Source organism: Tenrec ecaudatus, chromosome 6 (genome assembly GCF_050624435.1).
Source record: "Tenrec ecaudatus isolate mTenEca1 chromosome 6, mTenEca1.hap1, whole genome shotgun sequence".
Taxonomy (NCBI): domain Eukaryota; kingdom Metazoa; phylum Chordata; class Mammalia; order Afrosoricida; family Tenrecidae; genus Tenrec; species Tenrec ecaudatus.
Genome location: NC_134535.1, coordinates 74,910,684 through 74,934,109, shown reverse-complemented (window position 1 = coordinate 74,934,109; position 23,426 = coordinate 74,910,684). Strand labels below are relative to the sequence as shown.

Sequence of the window (23,426 nt, the reverse complement as noted above, 5' to 3'; positions counted from 1 at the left end):
GAACCAGAATATTGCGTTTCATCAGTGCTTTTTTGTTACCTGGTTGGCTCATCCCTTCCCTGTGGCCCCTGTGTGAGGGGATGTTTTGTACCTGGGTTACTTAAACCAGCTAAAACGATCTGATTTGTTTTAAAATGATTGTGGATGCCCTTTGAAGCAGTGAAACTTCACAGTACTCTGAACACTACTTTAGAATTTGAGTTTAACCCTAGGGAAGTGAGGATTAAGATGAATGAATTTGGATTGAGATAGTGGTTTACCAGAAACGGGACATTCTGATATTCTTGAGTTGTTGGCTGCAGTAGTGGATTTCAACTCTGACCCCTGTGTCAGAGTACCACCCCGGGGGTTTTCTTGACTTTCTTCTTAGGGAACGAGATCACCAGCTTTCTCCCATGGAGCCCAGGGGTGGGTTTGAAGTGCTAGCCTGGTCAGTAGCTGAGTGCCTAACTGCTAGTACCAGGTGTCATTTTTCACACTCCCACTGCTGTGGAGTGGCTGCAATATTGGGCTCAATCAGTAAATGTGAGGTTGGCACAGCACTCTGGTTCTGTGAGTCAGAAAATGAACAACTGCCATAGAATGGATGGTTTCCTAGGGACCCTACTTAGGGTTTCTTAGGCTGCCGATTTCTATAGGTGCAGACACCTTCATCTTGTGAAACGTCTGGTGCCCTGTTCTTTCAAGAGGCGATATTGTGGCACGATTTAGACCGCGAACGCTGACACCAGATTTCTTCAGCGTCTTTTAACTCTCACCTCTCCCAGTAAGTCCACTTGCTTTCAGAAGAAAGGGACAGTCAATGAACCTTCTAGACAAATACAGGCTTAACTTCATTTTACAACACTGCTTTTATTAAGCTTAGCAGATACTTTTCCCCCCCAAGTCCAAGGTTTGTAGCAAGCGTGTTGAGATTGGCACCATTTCCCCAACAGCATGTACTCACTTCAGGTCTGTCACATGTCGATGATTCTGAGTGCTTCAAACTTTCATGCTACTGCACACTAATCAGCTCTCTGCCCACCGCCAACGAGCGGATTCAGACCAACAGTGACTATTATATGCTATGGCATAAGTAAGACTATAGTATAATGTAAGCATGTTTCTATTTGTAGAGAAACAAACAAAAAGTGGGACTCGCCTTTATTGCAATACTCGCTTTACGGCAGTGGTCCAGGGCAGCGAGTTTGGGTTTCAGTTTATGCCTGTTACACAACTTTAGACCATTTCCTTTTTTTCCCCATCATGCTGACTTAAAACTCTGTTGTAATGTCTCATTATGGAAGTACATGCTGACTTTTTCTTTGCAGTTTGCTATACACGGGGCAAGTTTGCAGACAGAAGTCCTGTTTGTGTATAATCCTAATTGTTTTATTCTGTTGTGCATTGGGTCTTTATGGGTCAGAATGGGCTTGAAGACGCACACCAACCTAATTGTAAAACATCAATGACTTGACAAATTGGAAAAGGGAAATCAAGTCTCTAACCATGCTTCTGTTCTCTTCAAAACCTACACACTGACTCTTTTCCCTGAGCACAACAATGTTCTGTAATTAATTTTACGGGCTGCTACACTAGCTTTTATCCAAGGGCTTTAATGTTAAAGCATTAAAATAGTTTCATGGTTGACTTCGTTCCAAAACCCTAGTGGGAGTTTACAACAACTCTAGTTGAAAGTATAACACTAGGCTTTCCAGTCCATTCTGAGTGCTTTTTTTTTTTGGGGGGGGGGGCAGTCGGAGGGATAAGGAATCTGGAGAGATTTCATGTTTATTTTGCTTTTGAAAGAAACATATTGTATATATTTACATAGGCCATCTCACGAAATGAAATCAACCATAGTATCCTGTTAAACCCTCTACATATGTGGTTACTCCCTCTCTTCCTCCTCCCTTCTCCCTCCTCAATATCCTATCCCTCCTGCTCCGTTTCTACTTCATCCCTAGTACATCGCAGGTTTTAATGGGTCTTTCTGCAGCATCCATCTGATGATCAGACCAGAGTGCTGCTGCTTGAGCTAGTTCTTTGTCTCAACCATGTGCTGCACTGCCTGTGAGCCCAACCAACCCCTCGATCATGTTGCCAGAGCTTGCGGCTTCGAGAGCTGCATCTCAGCACTACATGAGGTTGAGATCCCATTGGGGCCTGCTTCCCTAAGCTCCCCACCTACTGACTGTTGCTGCCCCACCCTGCCCGTCTTGCCTGAGGGTAGACTTTGGACTGGCAGCCTGAGTGAATTGAAGGACCTTCAGTATATTAATTATTCCACAAAAGTGAGTTGAACTGAGGCCTCTGTACTGCTGTGTGGACTAATTAGCTGTTATATTCCCTTTTGCAGTATAAACCTATCCTCTTAAATATTTATAATCATAAGGGTCCTGGTTTGGTTTTTTTAGATAACCCTAACACAGACATCCTGTTTGGTAAAATAGCCAAACAGCGAAAACCCTTGATGAGATGGATTGACACAGTGCTTACAGTCCGGGCTCAAACACGACATCTGTGAAGATGCTGAAGGACCAGACATTGCTTTGTTCTGTTGAGGGTCTGGCTGTGAGGAGTCTGAACTGACTTGAAACACCTAACAACACACAGCTGAATGCCTTTACATGGTCAATGACATTCAACTAAGTGTCTTTCTGGTGCTTCAGCCATCTGATGTCAGCAACATCCCTCATCCACATTCTCGGCCAAGTGCAGTGGACTTTCCAGTGGACTGCTGCAACCATTTTTTTAAGGATCTTCGCCAAACTTTATGGTATTAATGCTATTGTTCAATTATTTCTGCATTCTGTTGGGTCACTTTTCTTTGAAATGGGTACAAGTATTGGTACTGGAGGCTTGAATATCTTCTTCAGCTCTTTTGGGGTGGAATATGCGAAATCTGTTCTATCCTTGTGTGCTTCATTCTAATATTTTACTTTGTCTTTTCCAGCTGCCCTTTGAAATCTGCTCAGGTCTTTTATTTACTTCGTCATTTCTTCTGTTCACTTTAGCTCCTGCACATTCAAAAGTGAGCTTCAGAGCCTCTTCTCACATCCATTTTGCTATTTTTTGCCTTTTAAATGATCTTTTGCTTCTTCATGTACGATGTTCGTGATGTCACCCCACAACTCCTCTGGCCTTTAGGATTCAATGTCACATCGGTTATTGAGATGATCTATAAGTTTAGATGAGATGTACTCAAGGTTAGGATCCCTGGTGGTGTAGTGGATTATGTGTTGGAGTGCTAACCACAGATCAGCAGTTCGAATCCACCAGTGACTTCGTAGGAGAAAGAGTAAGGTTTCTGTTCCTGTGAAGATATATAGCCTCAGAAACTCACAAGATCTCTGTGAGTTAGAAATGACTTGATGGCAACAAGGGATCCAAATGGGTGGTGAGGAGAGTGTAGGAGGCCTCCCGGATGACCATGGTCTTACCAGCCAGGTCTGCGCAGTGTGGGCTGAGGCGAGGTGGGGCAGGGACCCGTCAGTATGCTCAAGGACCCCGTTTATTGCTAAACAAGGGTTATCCCATTCTGAGTTAAGATGGACCAGTAAGTCTTGAGCAATTACCTGCATTCATTTCTAACAGACCCACCTTTTCTAGAACCTGAATACTGAAACTCACTCAGTGCTGTAACGCTTTACAAGCTTCATTTCCTTCCATGGAATGGCTGGTGGTTTCCAACTGCTGACCTTGTGGTCAGCAGCCCAGCACGTAACCATCATGCCACAGAATGCAGAGTGAATAGCTTTTCAAATGCTGAAAAAAATGGACGAGAAGGAAATGCAAAGCATTTCTGTACTGCCTGTTTCCAAATCTGTTTAATGGAGTCCGTGACATAAGTCAAAAGATAAAGACGACGAAAAATTGTGTGAGCAAAATTAAAGGAAAAGCCAAAGAAACCACTGCTCCCGACACAGGAAAGCATTGACTTGAAGGCTTGCTTTTCTTCCTTAGAAGCTGAGTGTCAATCAGAACGACTGCTTTGTTAGATTGCTTGTAAACTGAGGCAAGGGACATCTGATACTTACTCCATAAAACCAAACATGGAAGACATGAAATTTAAAAAGTTGAGTAAATTATAAAAAACCAGCCAGATCCTTTCACAAAGACAGCTGGTTTTATGTTAGTGGAGTTGGTTGGTTATTTTTTTCTAAGCTACTTTTCTTTACATAAAGTAGACCAGTTACTTTCTGAGAGAAGTTAAAAGCTACAAATACCAAAAGTTTTAAAGGACATCATACTAGATTCTAATACTGTTAATCTAATCATTGATCTCTTGAAATGTTGGTAGGCTTAGATATTCTAAGTGGTTAAAAAAAAAGGGGGCAGTGGGAATATGGCCTAATCAATTAAAAATCAGTGAGCAAAATTCACACATGTTAAGCGTCAGATATAATTAACTCAACTGTTTGAAACAAGGACGCAGCCTTCCCTGGCCCAGAAATCTGAAGCTCTATCTAGTGAGCTGCGATGAAAGCATTGGGCATATTTTCCCTCCCTTACTGCTGCTATCTATTGCACTTGGCAGAACGCAGTATCTCTGAAAGGAATACTAGAATTATCTTCGTCAGAGAAGACTTCAAAAAGTTTGTGGATCAACTCCATTATTTTTCCTCTGAACTTTTGGAAGCCCCCTCATAGAATATTTAAGTTTACAAATCTTATTTGAAATGCAACCATTGCTGCTGCTGCTTTTTATTGCTTCTTCTAGGAGCCTGGACATTCTTTTCAACACAATCGCTTCTCAAGACAATGAATTGCTGCTTCAAGGAAGACGCATGAGTGGTTCCGCCATATGTGTTAAGTGGCTCTGAGAAGTAGTGGACCCTTGGATGAAGGTAGAAGACTGTCTGCACCCGTTTTTAGGAGAGTTATCTTCAGAAATCTTTCTGTAAATCTAAAATGGAATAGAAGTTTATCAAAGGACAGTAAAGAACACACAGTCAGCCTTATTGTCACATCCTGACTTGCTTAATGCTTCCACTACATTCATATCATGCAGAAGAACTTGCTTTCACATTTGCTGAAGCCCACATCACAGACCTGCCTTGAGTACTGAACAATGAGATTATAAAGGACTTAATACTGTGAGCTGGCATGACAGCTACAGCAAGGCTTTCTAGGTTCAAAGCCATCACTATTCATTCAATAACATCACAGTTATCATCAAGTTGATTCTGACTCATGTGTGGTAGAGTTGAATTGTGCTCCATAGGGTTGTCATGGTAATGACCTTCCAGCAGCAGATGAACTCAAAGAAGCGCTTACCCATTTGCACCTCAGTAAGCACATAGGATGGAGCTTCAGAATGCTCATGGAAAAGTGGAATTAAAAGAATGTATTTTTCCACAAACTTTTTGAAGCCCATTTGTATTTGAGTGCTAATAGTAGTTAAGCATTATTTACTACTTAAACTATTATACATTTAATTAAAAAAAAATAAAAAAAGTGGACAGAATTTTTGAATTGGAGAGAATTTTCTTAAGGTACTCATCAACTTTTGCTGATTTTTGTCCTCCTGTTGGCTTATACATCTAAGTCCCTCCCATTGAAAGAACTCTTCCTTGGACCTTCCCATCCTAGTTACTGTGCACCACAGGCTTTTATCAGTTCATTACTACAATTAACACTTGAATATCTCTCTGGAACCTTCCTTTCCCCTTGCTTCGGTGCCATTTAAAAAAATTATTTTTTGACATTTTTTCCTATCATTCCATTTATAAGCCTTAGGATGGGTCAGAATTTATACCTTTAACAGATCTTTGATGCTACTGTCTACAATCACCCAACGGGTATCTGGGGCTGTGCTCTCGTCCCTACCTCTCACCAGATGTACCATTGCCAAGTTGATCTTTCAACAAGAAAGCTATAGTTATGGTACTCTTTCTCACAAACTTTTAGGGGCTTTCCTGCTCCAACAGAATTAAGCCCCAACTCCTAAGTCTGGAATTCAAAGCCATCTAATGGTACCATTTGGTGGCCTCCAGAGCAAACAGATCACATTTCTGCCTCGAGGCCTTTGTTCCTGCTAGTGCTTTTAGAATGAACAACCCCTTTCCCATTTTGGACCTTTATTTCATTAAATTTTTGCTTACGGCAATCTGACACTTAAATAAAGGTATGGTACGTTGGCATTGGGAATTAGAATTCTTACAGCATTTAACTTACAAAAGTTCAAATACTACTTGTTTCTGTTGAAGGCTTCTCAGATTCCCTCAGACGGGTACTATATTTTTCTTAGCAGTCTGTACTTCTTTATTTTGTACCAGATTAGTAACTTCTTAAGGCATCGTATGGAGTTAAGTCTTAATATACTCATCTTTGTTTCTATCCCTGATCTTGAATGAATATGTGTTGAACTGAATTAGGGGACCTCAATTTTCATAAACATTACGGATATAAGAAAAATCAGTAATTTGTTTGGGGGGACAGCAGACTAGAGTCCCCTAACAGCTCACTGCTGGATACGTCAAACTACCCCTGCTAATGTCCAAACAGATAGGGGAGAGGCCCATAGGGTCTTACCACTCTTCTTGAGAAGTTCTCCTTTTCGGGATTTATCCAGTTTTTCAAGAAACTGCTCAAAAACTTTCACATAGGGAGCTAGACTGGTCTTCTTATAATCTAAGTTAGGAAGAACATACATTATAGTTAGCATTTTGGCAGCGAGAACAGGCAAACATAATCTTCAAGTTTCTTATAAGAATTTTCTCGAGAGGGAGAAGGGATGGAAAAAAGAGGAGCTGACACCAAGGGTTCAACAGAAAGGCAACATATGTACAAATATGCTTGATACAATTGATGTATGGATTGTTTTAAGAGCTCCCAGTAGAATGATCTTTTAATTAAAAAAAAAAAAAAAAAAGGAATTCCCTGGAAAGTGTTGGCCGATGAAAATGTTGTTGTTGACCCAATAGAAGGCACACTGCCTGGTCCTGCAGCCACAGTGTCAGTCCATTTCCCGGGGGCCTTCCTCTTTTTCACTGACCTACTCCACCAAACAGGAAGTCCTTTCCCAGGGACGGGATGTCCGCAGTACGTGAGACAAAGCCTCATCACCTGGCCTTCTAAGGAGCATTCTGGCTGTCCTTCTTCCAAGACAGATTTGTGTGTTCTTCTGGCCGGCCACGGTGCTTCCACCATTCCTCACCAACACCAGAGTTCAGTGCACCCGTTCTGCAGTCTTCTTTATAAACGGTCCAGCTTGCACACGCACATGAGATTAGAAATATTCTAGTTTGGGTCAGGCACACCTTAGGCCTCAAACTGACACGCTCACTCTTCAGTACTTTAAAGAGGTCTTGTGCAGCAGATTTGCCCAGTGCAGTACTCTAGTTCAGTGGCTCTAAGCCTTCCTAATACCGCGATCCTTTAGTACAGTTCCTCATTTTGTGGTGACCCCACCATAAAATTATTTCATCGGTACTTCATAACTCTAATTTTGCTACTGTTATGAATCAGGCAACCCCTGTGAAAGGGGTCGTGACCCACAGGTTGAGAATCCGCTGTTCTACTTGATCTCTTGACTGCTGCTTCCATGAGCATTAATAGGTATATAACATCAGAAACACATAATATATATTAAGGGCTCAAGTAGAAGGCAAGTGTTTTGAGAATGACGATGGCAACAAATGTACATATGCGTTTGACACATGGATGTATGTATGGATAGTGATAAGAATTGTATGAGCCCCAGGTAAAATGATTTAAAAAAAAGAAACACATAATATACTCTTATAGGCATATGAAAAAAATAAAAAAGCAGGTAAAATTAATTTTAATAAAATATTTTATTTGTAAAACATTACCACTTTAATGCACAGGAAAAAAATTGCAGTGTCTTGTATTCTCTTTTTCTGGGGACACCAAGTCTTTGGAATCGTATGTGTATTTGGAATTTAAAGCACATCTTAATTCAGATGTGTTAACAAACACGTGATCTGCATTTAGAAATGTTTTAAAAAGTAGGTTTACATACCAAAGTTGTTCCAAACGTATTTAAAAACTTTCCAATAGCTGAATTGAGTATCAACTTTAAAATTTAAGTGAATTAAAATAAAAACTTTAGCTTTAATATCTTATTATCTGAAGATGTTAAGGTTGTTGTTTTTAAATAGGGTTTTTTGGTTCTTTTCATTGTTTTCTCAAAATTTCTTTTTCCAGTTTATTGTAATCGTTTCACAAACATTAATAGTGGAATGTACTACATTTAGATATTGTTAGAAGTGGCAAAGAATAAGCAAGAATTGAGCTTGTATTTTGAAAGAAGAGCAACATTTGACCACAAAAGATCAGTCAGAGACCTTAAGTCTGCACTGTCCAGTACAGTAAATAGTTCACTAGCTACATGTGGCTATTTAACAGGAAATGAAAAAAATTCAGTTTCTTGTCAGATGTGGCAGTTAGATTTTATTGCAATTTGTACTATGTCAGCTTGCTTGCTTGCTGGGACTCTGTGGCTGCTTCGCGGGGCGGCTTCTGTGGGCCATGCTACCCAGACAGCTGTTAGTGATTGTAATGACTGGATTCTTGCGACTCTGCATCCATTGGCCTGAGCTCTTCCTGCTTCTCAATTCACCTGTCTGCGTCATAAGCCTGCAGCTATGTAAGAAGTCTCCGGCCAGCATTGGACACATGGACTTAAATTGGACTGGGCTGGGCTATCTTCTAGATATGATGACTTTTTGATATAAAAGCTCTTTCTTATACATAAAAGTTGTATTTCTCTAGATAACCTGCCTAACACATGAGACTAGACACATTTCAAGTGCTCAAAAGTCCCATGTGGTTCACGACTACCATGCTGGACAGTTATATACCATAATGTTTTCGGTATATAACATCTCTATCATCACTGCACGTCCTCTGGATGCTTTTGCCACAGTATGTTGAGTAGTCAAGATTTTACTTCTACTAGCAGCAAGTTACACATTTTCCAGCTCCTTCAAAATCTTGATTCTAGACTTCAATCACAGATAGACTGATTTATAGTAAACCCCTCTGTATACCTTATAGACAACTCACTGGCATGGACTCCAAGTGACCCTGTAAGACAGGGTAGAATGGCCTCTGTGGGGTTTTGATACTGTAGCTCTTTATGGGAGCAGGACTTCTCCTATTTCTCATGGAGCAGCTGGTGGTTTCAAGTGCTCCCTGAGCTGTTAACAGCTCACACATCCCACCAGGGCTTCTCACTGTAGTCAAAGTGAAAACAAAAGGACTGCTAACATAGTAATTAGGAAAGAGTTGTTAAATCTAAGAGATTGTGAACTTGTAACACCACCACTAACTGATAATTTTAGTTTACAGTACAGACACCTGCATTTACAAGTTGATCAGTAATCAACTTTTTACAGTAATCAGTAACCAACAAAACCAGCAAACATTGAGTTGGACTGACTTTATAGCACCTTTTGGCCATGTAATAAAAGAAACACTGCTACATTATTTGTTACAGAGCTAGTTTCAGGATAGACACCAATACATTTTGAGCTGGGCCCAAGGGAAATGAAATAATCACTGGAGTGACAGACAGATATCTATATAAAATTTTTAATTAAAATGAGACTTCAATATCTTAACCTACCTCTGGTTCTATGTTTGCCGTCAGATTCAGCTTCATTTTCCTCTTCATTGGTGGGAATGATATCTAATTCATGACAGATGGAACTAAAAATATCAGAATAGGAGAAACTTAACGTTGCTTTTTAACACCATTATTCAATGTATGAGAGCAACATTAATACAAGACTGTTCTGCCAAAAAAAATCATGGTCAAATAAATTTCGAATAGTTTATTATAGATTTTTGGGAGTTTTCCATGGATATTAAAGATGAGAAACCTTGCAGTAACACAAACTTTTAAGGCAGCAGCTCCTAAATTAATTTGGCCTGAAAACCCTTTTCGTGCTTAAAAAGAACTCCAGCGGAGACTCTTGGTGTTCTGTGGAGCTCACAGGATATGCTGCTTTACTGGGGTCCTCCTGTAACCTCAGAGCAAAGTCTCCACGACTAAACAGACTTTCTACACAACTACTTCTCTGCAAGGGAACTAAACCCAGTCTACTTCAATCCAGAGCAACAATCACCAACAATCTTAATGATTCAGAACGCACCTTATGGTTGGAACGGCAAATGGATCAAACTGATCCACCTTTTGTATATCAATAGGTACAGAAATGCGACCTGCAGAAACCAAAAGTTATAAATTGATGACAGTGGGAAAGAAATCATTAGTCTTGTTTCTATAAGTTATTTTTGGTTAATAAGCTTTTACCTAATATTTTGAAAAGTTAATATGTTACAGCACTTTCACATCAGTTATACCTCTTATTTCTCTTTAAAAGCAACCAAACCAAACAAAAAAAAATAGTGTTAAAGACCCCTATGGCTCTTATTGTTACTTTCACTTCTATTCCTAATATCCTTCCATATTTTAGGTTCAGAACAATCCGATATTTAGTGAGTCCTGAAAATTGAATGAAACAGATGGCACTAATTCTCTACATTAACTTGGCTTCCTTGCTATGATCAAAACACACCAACAGGTTGGGCATCTGTGGAGAGCATTTTGAAAATAACATAGACAAGCCTTAATTACCCTTTTACAATATCCTCATTTTGTACACAATATAAATCCATCACATCTTAAAAATGACATAATGATTCTAAAGGCTGCCAGGTGAGGAAGCAGTAAAATAATGAAGGGAACTGGGAGTGCTTGTTTGCAGAGAGAAACACTGGTCGACACTGTGAGTGGACAGGAATGTGATCAAAATGCACACACTTCGGAGTGACAAGCACCTAAGCCTGGAGTCTGAGAACAAATGAAGTCTTAGGATTAAATATTTAAAATACTATGCTTAAGACCAGAAGAAGCTAAACGCACATCACTGATAGAGGGCTGTGTGAATGTATGTATTGGCTATTACAGTAGGTAAAGGGCTATTATCGTTTATTAAAGGAGACTAGTAGTTGCGAGAGAACTGGGTAGATGCCAAACACTTTCCTAAACTTTCACATTTGATATTTACAATAATATGTTGAGGTAAGTATTGCCATCTCATTAATTTTATAAGGAGAAAACGGAGGAATAGAGAGGCTAACCAATTTGCCTAAGGCACCAAAGTGAGCAAGTGACAGGGCTGGATTGTTTACACAAACGAGGACGACATACTTCTCTATTCTGTTCTCTGGATGGCTGGAGTTAGTTTTTATGAAAATATAGTCACTTTAAAATTTATTTTAAAGCTCATTTCAGTCTGCTGAATCATATTTAAGAGACATGTAAAAGGTTAAAGCTAAACGACGGAGCTCTATTCCTAGCACTGACTGTTTTATGATGGCGACCAAGTCTTCTCGTGTGTACACGAGAACTGTCAAACTTGATTTCTAAGGTCCTCGTTACCTTCATGCATCACATAGCATCAGCTCAAGGGGAACATTTTTATCAGTGGCAACTGGCTTGTCGCTATTTCACAGACTAGGTAAAAAAGAATTCAGTGTAATTCTTTCCCCATCCTATCTCGGCGATGAGATGTATCCACACGTGACAGTACACGAGCTAAAGTCAGAACGACTTTCACTGCTCTCCTGTCCTTACTGTCTTTACAGAGCACCTGTTTTGGGATGAACACTAAAGGGGCTCTTCAGTAAATGATTGATTCCTTTGCTGACGTTGATATCCAGCCGTGGGAAACAGTACTGGAGCATGATCTCCCACTCCGGCCAGTAACCATGGCTTTCATTTTTGCTGGTATTCTGAAAAGAAACGGAAGTCCAGCATGAGGATTAGAAGGAATTTTTGAGGATTTCTTTAAAGGTTAAAAAGTGACTTTCGACTATGTTTAACTTCTTGTGCGAAACAATCAGGAATTGCACTGTTCTGTCTTAATATGCATTTCAGGGTGCTTACCTGATTCTGACTGGCTATTTTCTTCAAGTGTTCCCAACGCTGAAGTGAACTGTGGAATGTTGGGAAGCGCTCTTGAAGTTCACCATGCATCGGTAACGGGTCTTTAAGGAACACACACATTCAAGGCAAGCCAGTGAACAACTGAACTTTCAGTATGCATTACCACAAGAATAGCTAAGGCTTATAAGTACTTAGAAAGAAACTATTAATGTTCTCCAAAGAAAAAATGTTAAACGATGATAGCCACAAAAATATCCTATGTGGAAATATGAGAGAGAATGCGAAAATAAAGTTTAATGTAAAAGCTTCTCAACGAACGTATAAGGGTACTTTACTCAAATGATTGTGATAAGAGTTGTATGAGCCCAATAAAATGATTTATTAAAAAAATAGAAAGCTTCTCTCAGTCTGTGCATAATTTAACAAAACGATTCAGCAACTTTTAAATAGCTGTTAATTCTAGGAGGACCAACTTCCAAAATGAGGAAATTGATTTGGGAAAGGGCTTGACTTTTTATTGGATTCCATTCATGGAAAAATGAAATTAAAATTTGAGAATGGAGATTTTTACAGGCCCTTTCAAAGCCCGTTTGTACAGGAAGGGTGTGTGAAAAAGGTGATGTTTTCAGGGATAAGTATGAGGATATGCAGGCAGAACAAAGGTAACTAGCTCACATGTACATGGTCTTGGGAAAGGATATTTTCAGGAACAAGTGCTAAAACCTTATCCCAGCTTGCTTTATTTTCAAGAATATCTTGACCAATCAAGGCATAGTCTTCAAAGTATTTTCTTATTATGCTTATAGATCTTCTGTAGGAACAGAACTCGGGTTAATGACATTATAAACAGTTAACAACGATATAAAGCAGCCAACCCACAAGAACAATACAAAGGGGCTTCAAAACATTCGTGAAAAAGACCATTATCATTTAATTCTACTTTTCAACGAACTTTTTGACGCCCCTTCATCCATCAGTAAGTAGTACACACGGGAGAGTCTGAGGTTCTACTCAGACAAAGGTAAAGCACTCCGCAGACAGTATTCTTCACATTTGCTGATGCGTTTACATCCCCTTTGCCACAGCTTGTGAGTGAGGCGGGGCAGCTCTTGTTCTCTCCAGGGTACGGAGAAGGAAACGAGGCCCCAGTATTTGACAATGAAGTTCAGAGCAGGCAACAGAGTAGAGGTTCTTGCTCCCAACCCAAAGCTCTTTCCACTCGTCCAGGGAGGTAGTAAGTTCAATGGAAACAGTCTCTGGATTCAGGCAGACCAGGACTAAATCCTGAATTTAACAACGGTTGTTCGGTGCCAAGCAAGTTATATAATCTCCCTGACACTTCATTTTCCTGGACTGTAAATGGAGAGCTCATCACGTTCCCCATAAGGCTGGTAGGAAGACCAATGAGAATATTTACATAATCTCTATCATACATAATACAGTGCAAACAGGCTCTCAATTAACGTGAACTATGATTACTGTAAAGCGAGGCCTCTGCAGTGAAAACTGATAGCAAGGTGCTTCTCAAAGAATGTGTAGGTCGATCTGACACAACTCAGATGGGGTCTTTTCCAACAGACCTGATGAAAGGGTGGATCTTTTCGCTGAGATGAACTTTCTTTTTGACATCTGCACCACCCTGAAAAATAAACCACCAAAATAAGCAACCACCAATAACTTTCTGTCACATGAGCTCCATATAACGTAAAATAATTAAAAATGTATTTAAAGGATTCTATGCAAAAATATTGATTAAATAGTCAAAGTGTGGAAGCATGGACACTATTTTATATAGTCTTAATACCTGTAACTTTGTGCGTTTATTTGACATAATTGCTGGAGGAAAGTCAATGACTCTTCCTTTTGCCACAAACAATGCCTATCACAAAATGTAAGCTACTTAACACGTAGCTGCTACAATATTAGTTGATCTATTACTAAAATGATCTGTTCTGGATATCTGACAAAGGATGTAGATGCTCATGAAGGCGATCTCACCTTTACAAGACTCAAATACTCAACGATTCCAGAACGCACCGCAGAAGACAACTTTCTCACTGATTCATCACAGACCCAACAGTGAACACCTCTCCGTCCAGAATACACCCAGAGACGATGCTTAAATCCAAAGTCCTCTGAGGTAGAAAAGAATAGGTTTTACAACAAACGGACAAAGTCCTGGCTCACACTTAGTGCCCTAATTTCATTTTTTAAAAACCTTTCTTCATGTACTCTCTTTAACCACACTAACCTAGCTGGAGTTTCCTGAATCCCTCACACGCCTGTCCTCGGGTCCTCACCCATCCTGCTCTCTGCTAAGAATTCCTTCATGCCTCACCTGCCCCTCCTCTCTCCCAGGTCAATTGCCGTTTACCTTTAAGGACTTGTTCTCAAAACTAGAACACTCACTGCCAGGGAGTTGATTCTGACTCACAGTGACCCTAGAGCTTTTCTGAGGCTGTATATCTTTAAGTGAGCAAATCGCCTCAGCTTTCTCCCTTGGCACAGCGGGGGGTTTGAGGGTCCACGCTTACCCAACAATGCCACTAGGGCGCTCCAATATTCCTTAAGCCGAAGGACTATGAAAAGAGCTAGTATATTTAAAGTTTAGAAGCATGCCGGGCACAAAATAAACTCCTATGAGTTAGTGATCACGGTCACAGTCACCGTTCAGGGAAGCCTTTTCTGACCCGGTGTGTGCACCCCTGCTGCGCCGCAGGACTACACCACTGTAAGCCTCAATTTTTGAAAAGTGCCTCCTACTTAGACTGAGTGACTCCCCTCATCAGAACAGTACCTGCCAATACTGAGTACCCAGCGCGATAAAGGGCTGATTAAGAAAACAAAAACCTAGACTGGCTTGTTCAACAGCTCTATCTTCTATTTCCCTATGCTATGTTTCAAGGAAACACATTAGAAACGCGCAAGATTAGAAACTGGCATAGAGGAAAACGGATTCTTGCATCCGACGCTGCTGCTACTTGCCCTCCAGTGCTCTGTCGATGATGTGGATGGCCATTGTCATGAGGGTCCAGCACTTAGAACATATGTCTGCAGAACTGGAGCAGAGTTTTCGTTACTCCCCGGCAGCGTTATCACCCGCCCAACCGCAGGGAACAGGAGCTTACCTACAACATCGCCTCACATCGTCATAGTCGGTCATATCAATGTCAAACACCAGCTCTTTCTCCTGAGCCTGGAAGGCGCCCAGCTTCACTGTATTGTGCTGACTGGGCTGCAGACACAAAATACGGATCTGTTTCTACAGGAGCTACCATACTGCTAACTCTATTTTCCACCAGCACAAAGAGAAGCAAAGAAACTCTACAATGGGAAGTCTTTGTCAGTTATTAAGTTCATTAATTTAGACCCCATATGCCAAGTGCTGATGACAGTTTAACTTTTATCTCCTTAAAATAAGGTTTGACAACTACATATCCACCGTAAGCACATGGCTAAGCCAGAAAACATTACTGCTACAGTTGCAGTTCATATAGTGTTTATGTCTCTGAGATTGGTGGATGGCTTTGGACAACTACTCTGGAACACACTTGTCTTGATTTCAGTATATCTTAAAAAAAACAACAAACCAAAAAACCCCAAACCCTTTTGTGTCATCAGAAAAAAAGATTTTGAGGTCAGGGCTGTTTTAAACAAAACTCAAGCGAACCTTTCCCCCAATCATCGGAGAAGCTTTGCAACAAGTCTCTGGGAACGCTGCCCCACGCGGAAGTCTTCAGCTGCACCAGCATCTCAAGGACGGCGGGCAGACCTCAGAGATGAGCCGAGAGAAGGAAGGCCGTCAGCCCTGGCAAAGGAAGGAGACTGTGCCCGACGCCTCGAAACTGATGAAGAATTCCCACGAATCCGATAGCTGTGGACGTTGGGCTCTCACAGGGTTTGGCACTGTCAGTTTTAAGTAAACGCCTTGCCCTTAGCAAGTTTTTGGTTTTACTGGTGCCAGAAGTGTTGTACAGAGATCAGCAAGCTCAAGGGACTGATCTTTTGAAGCAAGATTGACGGTAACGAACACCATTTGATGGAATGAATAACCAGGGATGAGACTTGGATTTACTACTTGAACAAGAAAGCAAGATCTAATCAATTCAGGGCACAGAGGTCACCACAGAAGATTGGGGTGACTGTTTTGGGATTCCAAGAGTAATCTTTAAAAAAAAATCATTTTATTGGGGGCTCCTACAACTCTTATCACAATCCATACATCCATTCATTGTGTCAAGAAGATTTGTTGCCATCACCATTCTCAAAACATTTGTTTTCTACTTGAGCCCTTGGTATCAGCTCGTTTTTTTTACACCCCCTTCCTCACGAACCCTTGACAACTTATAAATTATTTTATAACGTCTTACACTGACCAATGTCTCCCTTTACCTATTTTCTGTTGTCTATCCCCTTTCTCCCCACACCTTCCCCTTACCTTCCTGGTATGGCTACTCTCAATATTGGTCCTGAGGGGTTTATTTGTCCTGGGTTTCCTGTGTTTCCAGCTCTTATCTGTACCATGTACATGCTCTGGTCTAGCCAGATTTGTAAAGTAGAATTGGGGTCATGATGGGGGGGGGGAGCATTAAAAAACTAGAGGAAAGTTGAATGTTTCATTGGTGCTACACTGCACCCTGACTGGCTTGTTTCCTCCTCGTGACCCTTCTGTAAGGGGATGTCCAGTTGCCTACAGATGGGCTTTGGGTCTCCACTATGCATCCCCCCTCATTCACAATATGACTTTTTGTTCTGGGTTTTTGACGCCTGATACCTGATCCTATCGACACCTCGTGATCACACAGGCTGGAGTGTTTCTTTCATGTGGGCTTTGTTGCTTCTGAACTAGATGTCTGCTTGTTTATGTTCAAGTCTTTAAGACCCCAGATGCTAAATCTTTTGATATATCTTCACATTTGCTTATGCACCCGCTTTGTCTTCAGCGCTCATGTTGGGAAGGTGAGTATCCTGGAATGCCAGGTTATTAGAACAAAGTGTTCTTGCGTTAAGGGAGTACTTGAGTAGAGGCCCAATGTCCATCTGCTACCCAAAAGGGTAATCTTGATAGTTTTCAAAGAACACAGGACAATCAGGAACTTACTAAGAATCAATTTTAAGCAATCTGAAAACAGAGTTGGTGAGAAAGACACCAGGAAAGGTGCAAGGAGGAATTGTTTCCCATCACAACAGTGCCCCTGCTCATTCTTGAGTAGCAAGGACGATCCAACAGGAATTTCACTGGGAAACTTTACCACCCTGACCTTGCCTCTCAGACGCCTTTTTGTTCTAAAAACTCAAAGAGCATTTCAAAGGAACACGATTTAGTCCCTGTAGGGTGCCCAAACTGCTGTTTTGACACGGTGTCTATCAAAGAGCCTAGAATTCTTTGGGGGAAGGATCAGAGAGATGGAAACACTGCTTTCAGAAGTGTACAGGGCGCTTGAAAAAGTTTGTGGAAAAATTCCATTATCTTTAAATTGCATTTTCCCATTAACTTTTTGAAGCACCCTTATAGAGACCTAGATGGAGGATGTGTTGAGTAACAACAGTTTGTCAATAACAATATTTTGATACTTCTGTTTAGTTTCTTTGATTTTGTAGCAATACCTTTTGATTTACTCTAGTACTGTTGACAGAAACATTAATATGACTGTGTTATGGTTCCGATCATAAGAAGTACATACAAATAAATCATGCCCCATTACAAAGTGTTTTAGGGACCGTGACTTGTTTACAGAACAGGTTCATGATTGAAATAAAGGCCCCCGTGCTAGTGGAGTTTGGATTCTAGGAGCGAGCTAGAGAAACTGACCTCCGAGATCCCCTGCAAGAAAAGCAGCCATCTAATAAGCTGTGGACACTCTTCTTAAATACGAGCAGCAAATTGTCAGACACACGAAGAAAGCCTCTAATACCAGGGGAAAAACACTCACAGAAAACACAACAAAAAAGTAACTTCGAGAAAACAGGCTGTGTATTAGAAGAAAACTGAAGAACGATCACAAATATTCTCACAGAATAGACTGTATACCAGCTGGGGGTGGGAGGCGCTTAAAAAAGGCTCTTGGAAATGAAAGAAAAGGCAAACAGGAGGAAAACAAAGACAGATACAGAGATGTTCAGACATCAGACTACAGGAATTCTAGAAGAAACATTTTGTGAGGAGCTTCAAAACATTCATGGAAAAGTGGAATACAAAGACAATGGGGTTTCCCCCCAAACTTTCTGAAGTTCCCTCATCCTAAAACTGCAAAAGGAAAATTTCCTGGAATTGGAAGACATGACCGTATGATTGAAAGGGTTCACCAGGTGAACTTGGTGATGCTCATGAATTGAGGTAACACATATGTGAATTCATCCACAGGTGCTAGGCTTCAGGGGAGTTCTCTTGAGTCACCTCTCCGAGCTTCCCTCTCTCCATTGGTACATATTTTCACTTCTCCATCTGTACACACTTCACGTTCCCTGACTGTAAAATGGTTGCCTGGGGAGGGTGTGAAGGCAATTCGTGGAAAAGGGTTGCAAAAAAAAAAAAAAAAAAAGGAAAGGTTTCACCAGGTATCTAGCACAACACACAAGAAAAGGTGCACAACATTGTGCAATTTTAGAGTATTCGGGCTAAAGAGAAAATCCTGAGATCTTTCAGGTCCAACACTGGGAGCAAGAATCAGAGCGGCACAAGTCTTCTTAACAGCAGTCTCAAAAAGTAGAAGACAGAGGATCAATGACTCCCAAACTCAACCACGAGTCGGGTGTAATGGTGGAATTGCAGTGATGTTTTTCAGATCCATAGGTGTCTAAATATTTATCTTCCATATACATTTTCCTTGGAAGCTTCTGGAAGATGTGTTCCATCAAAACAAAGGAGGCAGGAAAGAAGAGAACCTAGGATCTGGGCAACAGGGCCCAACATAGGAACGAGATGAACAGACTCTAGAGTGACGTTAAACGAGATGACAAAACTCTATTTGTTCATCAGTCTAAAGAGTAACCAATGCAGATCAGAGGTCAGAAATCTTCAGGAGAAATTTCCTCAAGATGAAATGGACTACTTGATGTGTCTGAGTACATTGGGACATTAAGGCAATTGCTAATTCTTAATCTAACAAAAAATTATATTAGGTGCATGACAAATTAGGAATGGGGTGATTGTGTGGTGAGGGAAGGTGCTGAGGTGAAAGAAAGCTAAATCCTACTCAGCCAGCCTGGAAAACCAATGAAAATGGAAATATGAAGTTCAGAGAACTATATTACTTAGAGACAGTAACACAAATAAGAATCAGTTGAAAGTGGTGAGATTAAAAATTTTTGTTTTGTTTAAGATGCCTATAGAACTACTTTATTCTGTAAAATAGCATATATAAAACTCACTGCCACTGAGTTGATGCTGACTCACAGTGACTTTCTTTTTTAATTAAAAAAATTTTTTTTGGTGTTTTTCATAGTGATCTTATAGTGCAGGATAGATATGCCCCCTTGGGTTTTCAAGGCTGTAACTATTTACAGGAGTAGAAAGCCCAGTCTTTCTCCTTTGCCGGAGTGGCTGGTGGTTTTAAACTGCTGACTATAACTGATAAATATCACAACACACATACCAAAAATCAAAACAAACCTACTGCCAACAGCTCATGTTGACTCATGGCAGATGTGGGACAGAGTAGAACCGTCCTGAGATTTTTCAAGGCTGTAAGTCTTCATACAGGTGGGCTGCCACATCGTTCTCTTGTGGACTGGCTGATAAGTTTGAACCACCAACCTTCTGGTTAACAGCTGAGGGCTTTACCACTGGACCCTCAAGTGTCCTTGCAAAACACATGCACACACATTAAGATCTACAGATGCCTCTGTCTTGGTGAAAAGAAAAGAGGACACCCCTCTCCCCCTTTCAGTGTTAAGGAGAAGGACGCTAAATGGAATCATGGTCCTTTAGACACTTGTTTTATTCATCAGTAACCTGCTCTGAAGCATTTTTTTTGCTTCCTGCCTTTTTTTTTTTTAAACCTCTTTATTTCTCCTTTTACCCTGCAGGTGGAAGACAAGCCTGGGATTTAAAGTTAGAAAATTTGGCTTCAAGTCCCAGCGCTTTATCTTTTAAAAATTGTTTAACTTTGGGCTAACTAAATGCCCTGGGCCTGTTTTCTCTACTGTAAGAAGATGGAAAGGACAAGTGACACAGCATAGGGAAAAGCTCCATACACAGCTCTCATCCTCTGTGTTATTTTAAGACAGGAATCTTGGCTCATTCATCTGTTGAATTATTAGTGGGCTACCAGCTATTCTAGGCCCATCTAGGATCTGTCAGTGGTAGGCTTTGGAGCAGTGACAGGTTGCAACCTCACTGAGAAAATGCTAGTCGACCAGACTTGAAGCAGGTGAAGGTGATGAGTCAAGCAGCTCTCTGGGAACATGAGTTCCAGGCAGTGGAAACAGCTTGAGTCAGGGCTCAAGTGTGGCTGCAGTGGACTAATGGACAAGGGAGAGAAGGGCTGTTACTCGGAGGGAAATAGGGAGCCGCTTCCGAATGGTTTTGAGCTGAGGAATCAAGAGAAGCTGACTTGTTTTAAGAGGATCACCCCAGCTGCCGGGCTGCGGCGAATAGATTGTAGAGTCTAGAGAGGTTTTATGGTAATGTCAGGTAAGAGAGGATGATGGTAGCAGTGACTGGATTCTAGAGAGCTATCTAGCAGTAGGGCCTAGTGGGATGGAGGTGGGCTGTGAGAGAAAGAGTCGAGAGAGATCCTAATGCTGGAAGGAATACAGCTCTCTTGTCTTCTTTCCCCGAATCCATGTTGATGTCTGCATTCAGTCTTTTGACTCGGTTTTTGACCTAGAAAAGACTGCACCGAGTTAATTCCCAAATGGTTGCCAGTCAGTATCGGCACCTCCAAGAACAACAGCGAGATGAGGATCGAGTCGAAAAAGCAGCAAAGTAAACAAACATTGTGGGTACCCCCTTCACTGGAAAACGCTATGAAAACTTTATACCAAATCCTGGGGGGCACCAACCATGCTTGGTTTAATAACAAAACAAGGAAACACATTACATGACCGTCTCTTACTCTGTGGGAATAGACCGCGCCGATATCAATCTTGTATGGATTCATTTTCTGCATCTCCTTTTCCAGATCACTCTGGTTGTTGAAGGATTGGTATCGAATGTAAATATCATCTTTCAAAGTGAACGAGAATTCACGGTGTTGAAAGTAATTCTTGATCACTGCAAAAGAAGGTTACAATTTAAAGCTATTCTGATGACTTCATTCGACCCAGAGCATTATAACCTTTGAGAAATGATCAGACATTTAGCTAGAATGTCCATAAAGGAACACGCAGGTTCCTCATTTGAAGAGGTGTACCATCACCCCGCTGCACAGGGAAAAAAGGTAAGATGAGGGGGAAGACATGCAGAAATATCTTTTGACAATCCAATGCCACTTCACGTTCCCCTCTGGGCATTCAAAAATGAAACCAGCTGCGCAGATAAACGTACATCTCCTAGAGACCCGCCTCTGCTCCTGATACCGACCTACAGTCTGGGGCTTCGCGCGACGGAAGCCTCCAGAACCCCCTTGCTCGGGCTCCGCGGCAGGTCAAGCGCGCATCTAGAGCGGGCCTGGCCGCGCCGACGCAGCGGCTCCCGCCTCCTGGCTGGGCTCGCAGTCGGTCAGGTCCCCGCAAGAACACCCGCCCCAACCTGGCGGGCCATCCCCCACCCGACTCCTCGCCGCCTCACCTCCGCCATAGTTGAGCCAGCGGTAGTACTGGGCGTAGGGAAAAAGCCTCCGGTAGTACAGTTTAAGCAGCTCGGGCAGCTCGGCAGGGTCAAAAGCGTCCATGGAGCGCGGCATTCGGCCACGGAAGGGGCGCTCCAAGTATTGGCGGGAACCAGCTGGCCGGGGCCCCGTCACTGCGCAGGCGCCCTGGGCCCGCCGCCTGCCGGGGCTGCTGGGAGTTGTAGTTCCAGCTGATGGTCGCCGTCTCGGCGCAGCTGTGCGCGCGCTTCTACCGCCGCTGCCTTCTCTTGGGCAAAGGGGACGATTTCTATTCCTGGAAAGCGAAGCCTTATTGCGTATTGTTTTAGATGAAATCATAAAGATAGCCCATTCTAACTTTCTGAATGGTTAAGAAGTAATGCTTAAAGAGTGTACAGCGATCATTTTAAAAGCGGGTTTGGAAATCAGGTCTGTTAACATACCACGTTCAGTAGCACACCTAGGGGTACTAAAAGGTGAATTGGAGGAAGTGCAGACTCCTGGAGAGATCGGCGGGTATGAACAAAGTCCGTTCGCTATGGAGAAGGCAGGCACGCCCCACCCTGCTGGATAAAAGACCCATCTCATTGCAGCTGTGAGGACCCGTCTCCACGTCTGCAGAGAAGTCTCGTAACGGTGGCTATACAGTATTACCCTAGTCTTGGGCAGATTGTGCTTATTTTAATATTGCCAGAAACCGTGTACAAATGTTGCTGGACTTTCACAGCCCCGATGTATCCTCTTTGGATTTCAGAGCCAGGGGGCTAGACAGGGTGTTCTTCTCCAGAACCAATGGACCCGGGACTGCGGGACCTGGGAGAGCTGGGGTACTGAGTGGCTATTCCAGCTCTTGCCAGGTTTATGCCTCGGACAGGGCACAATCTTACCACTCTCCTGCTGCTCATTTTATTTTATATATACATATCTAAATATTTGTAACTGGCATTTTATTGGTTGTTTTGAGATCAGTACAGAGACACTGTGAACAATTTGTGCATAGTTCTTAATGCATGTACCCAAATCCTAAAATGGCGTGTAGATACAATTCTTTTCTAAATTCGAGTGACTTTAAATCTGGAGGCCAATTTTCCTCAAGAGGTTATCCATCCCAGTATCTTTGAGTGTTGACATGCTGCTGCATCATGAGCCCCACAAATTCACAATATAATGTTACACACACCCAAAATTTCAATCCTGCACAGCACGTAACAAAATTATCCGGAAAACTGGATTCCCATGACCAAAGGAGTTACAGAATACCCACAGTTCTGACAAGAAAGCCATGCTGGTAGAATGGTTCTCAGATACAGTTCCACTGAAAACAACATGGAAACAGAATTTTAATGTTCACATCATATAAATGCATGACAGTGACTCTAAATTGCCATTAAGTATGTTTTGTATTAGGGATACAAAAACTCCCCCCATCCCATGGAACGTTACAGTTACATCAACACCCAAGACAGTACAATCCTTCCACAATTAAACATCCCACTATTTTCTGGTTGTACCCAAAAAACAAAAAACAACCAGTAAATGATTTGATGTTTAAAAAAAACCCAAAACATTTACACTTAAAAAAAAAAAGGAAGAAGTGGGATTGCCTCCTTAAAAATGTTTCTAGAGTTACAAAAAAAACCACTTTAATTTATAAAATAATTGGTAAGTAGTGTTACGTTTAGAATTTGTCTAGCAGGTTTCCTGTTTTTTTTTGTTTTTTTTTTTTCCGGAAAACCCCTAAAAAATTGGTAAAAATATTCCTTGGGATG

The 23,426-nt window shown here is 41.5% G+C and overlaps 1 protein-coding gene across 1 annotated transcript; it reads right to left on the bottom strand.

The window, feature by feature from the left end:
• Positions 1 to 882: 882 nt before the first annotated feature.
• PRIM1 (DNA primase subunit 1) lies at positions 883 to 21,797 on the bottom strand. The gene is made up of 13 exons (XM_075551447.1): positions 21,639 to 21,797; positions 20,965 to 21,122; positions 15,034 to 15,140; positions 14,891 to 14,964; positions 13,904 to 14,040; positions 13,486 to 13,544; positions 12,607 to 12,716; positions 11,906 to 11,997; positions 11,610 to 11,751; positions 10,107 to 10,176; positions 9,578 to 9,660; positions 6,517 to 6,615; positions 883 to 4,888 (listed from the first exon to the last, which is right to left on the bottom strand). The coding sequence occupies exons 1-13, from the start codon at positions 21,751 to 21,753 to the stop codon at positions 4,869 to 4,871; spliced, it is 1,266 nt and encodes a 421-aa protein (XP_075407562.1). The 5' UTR covers positions 21,754 to 21,797; the 3' UTR covers positions 883 to 4,868.
• Between the last annotated feature and the right edge of the window lie 1,629 nt (positions 21,798 to 23,426).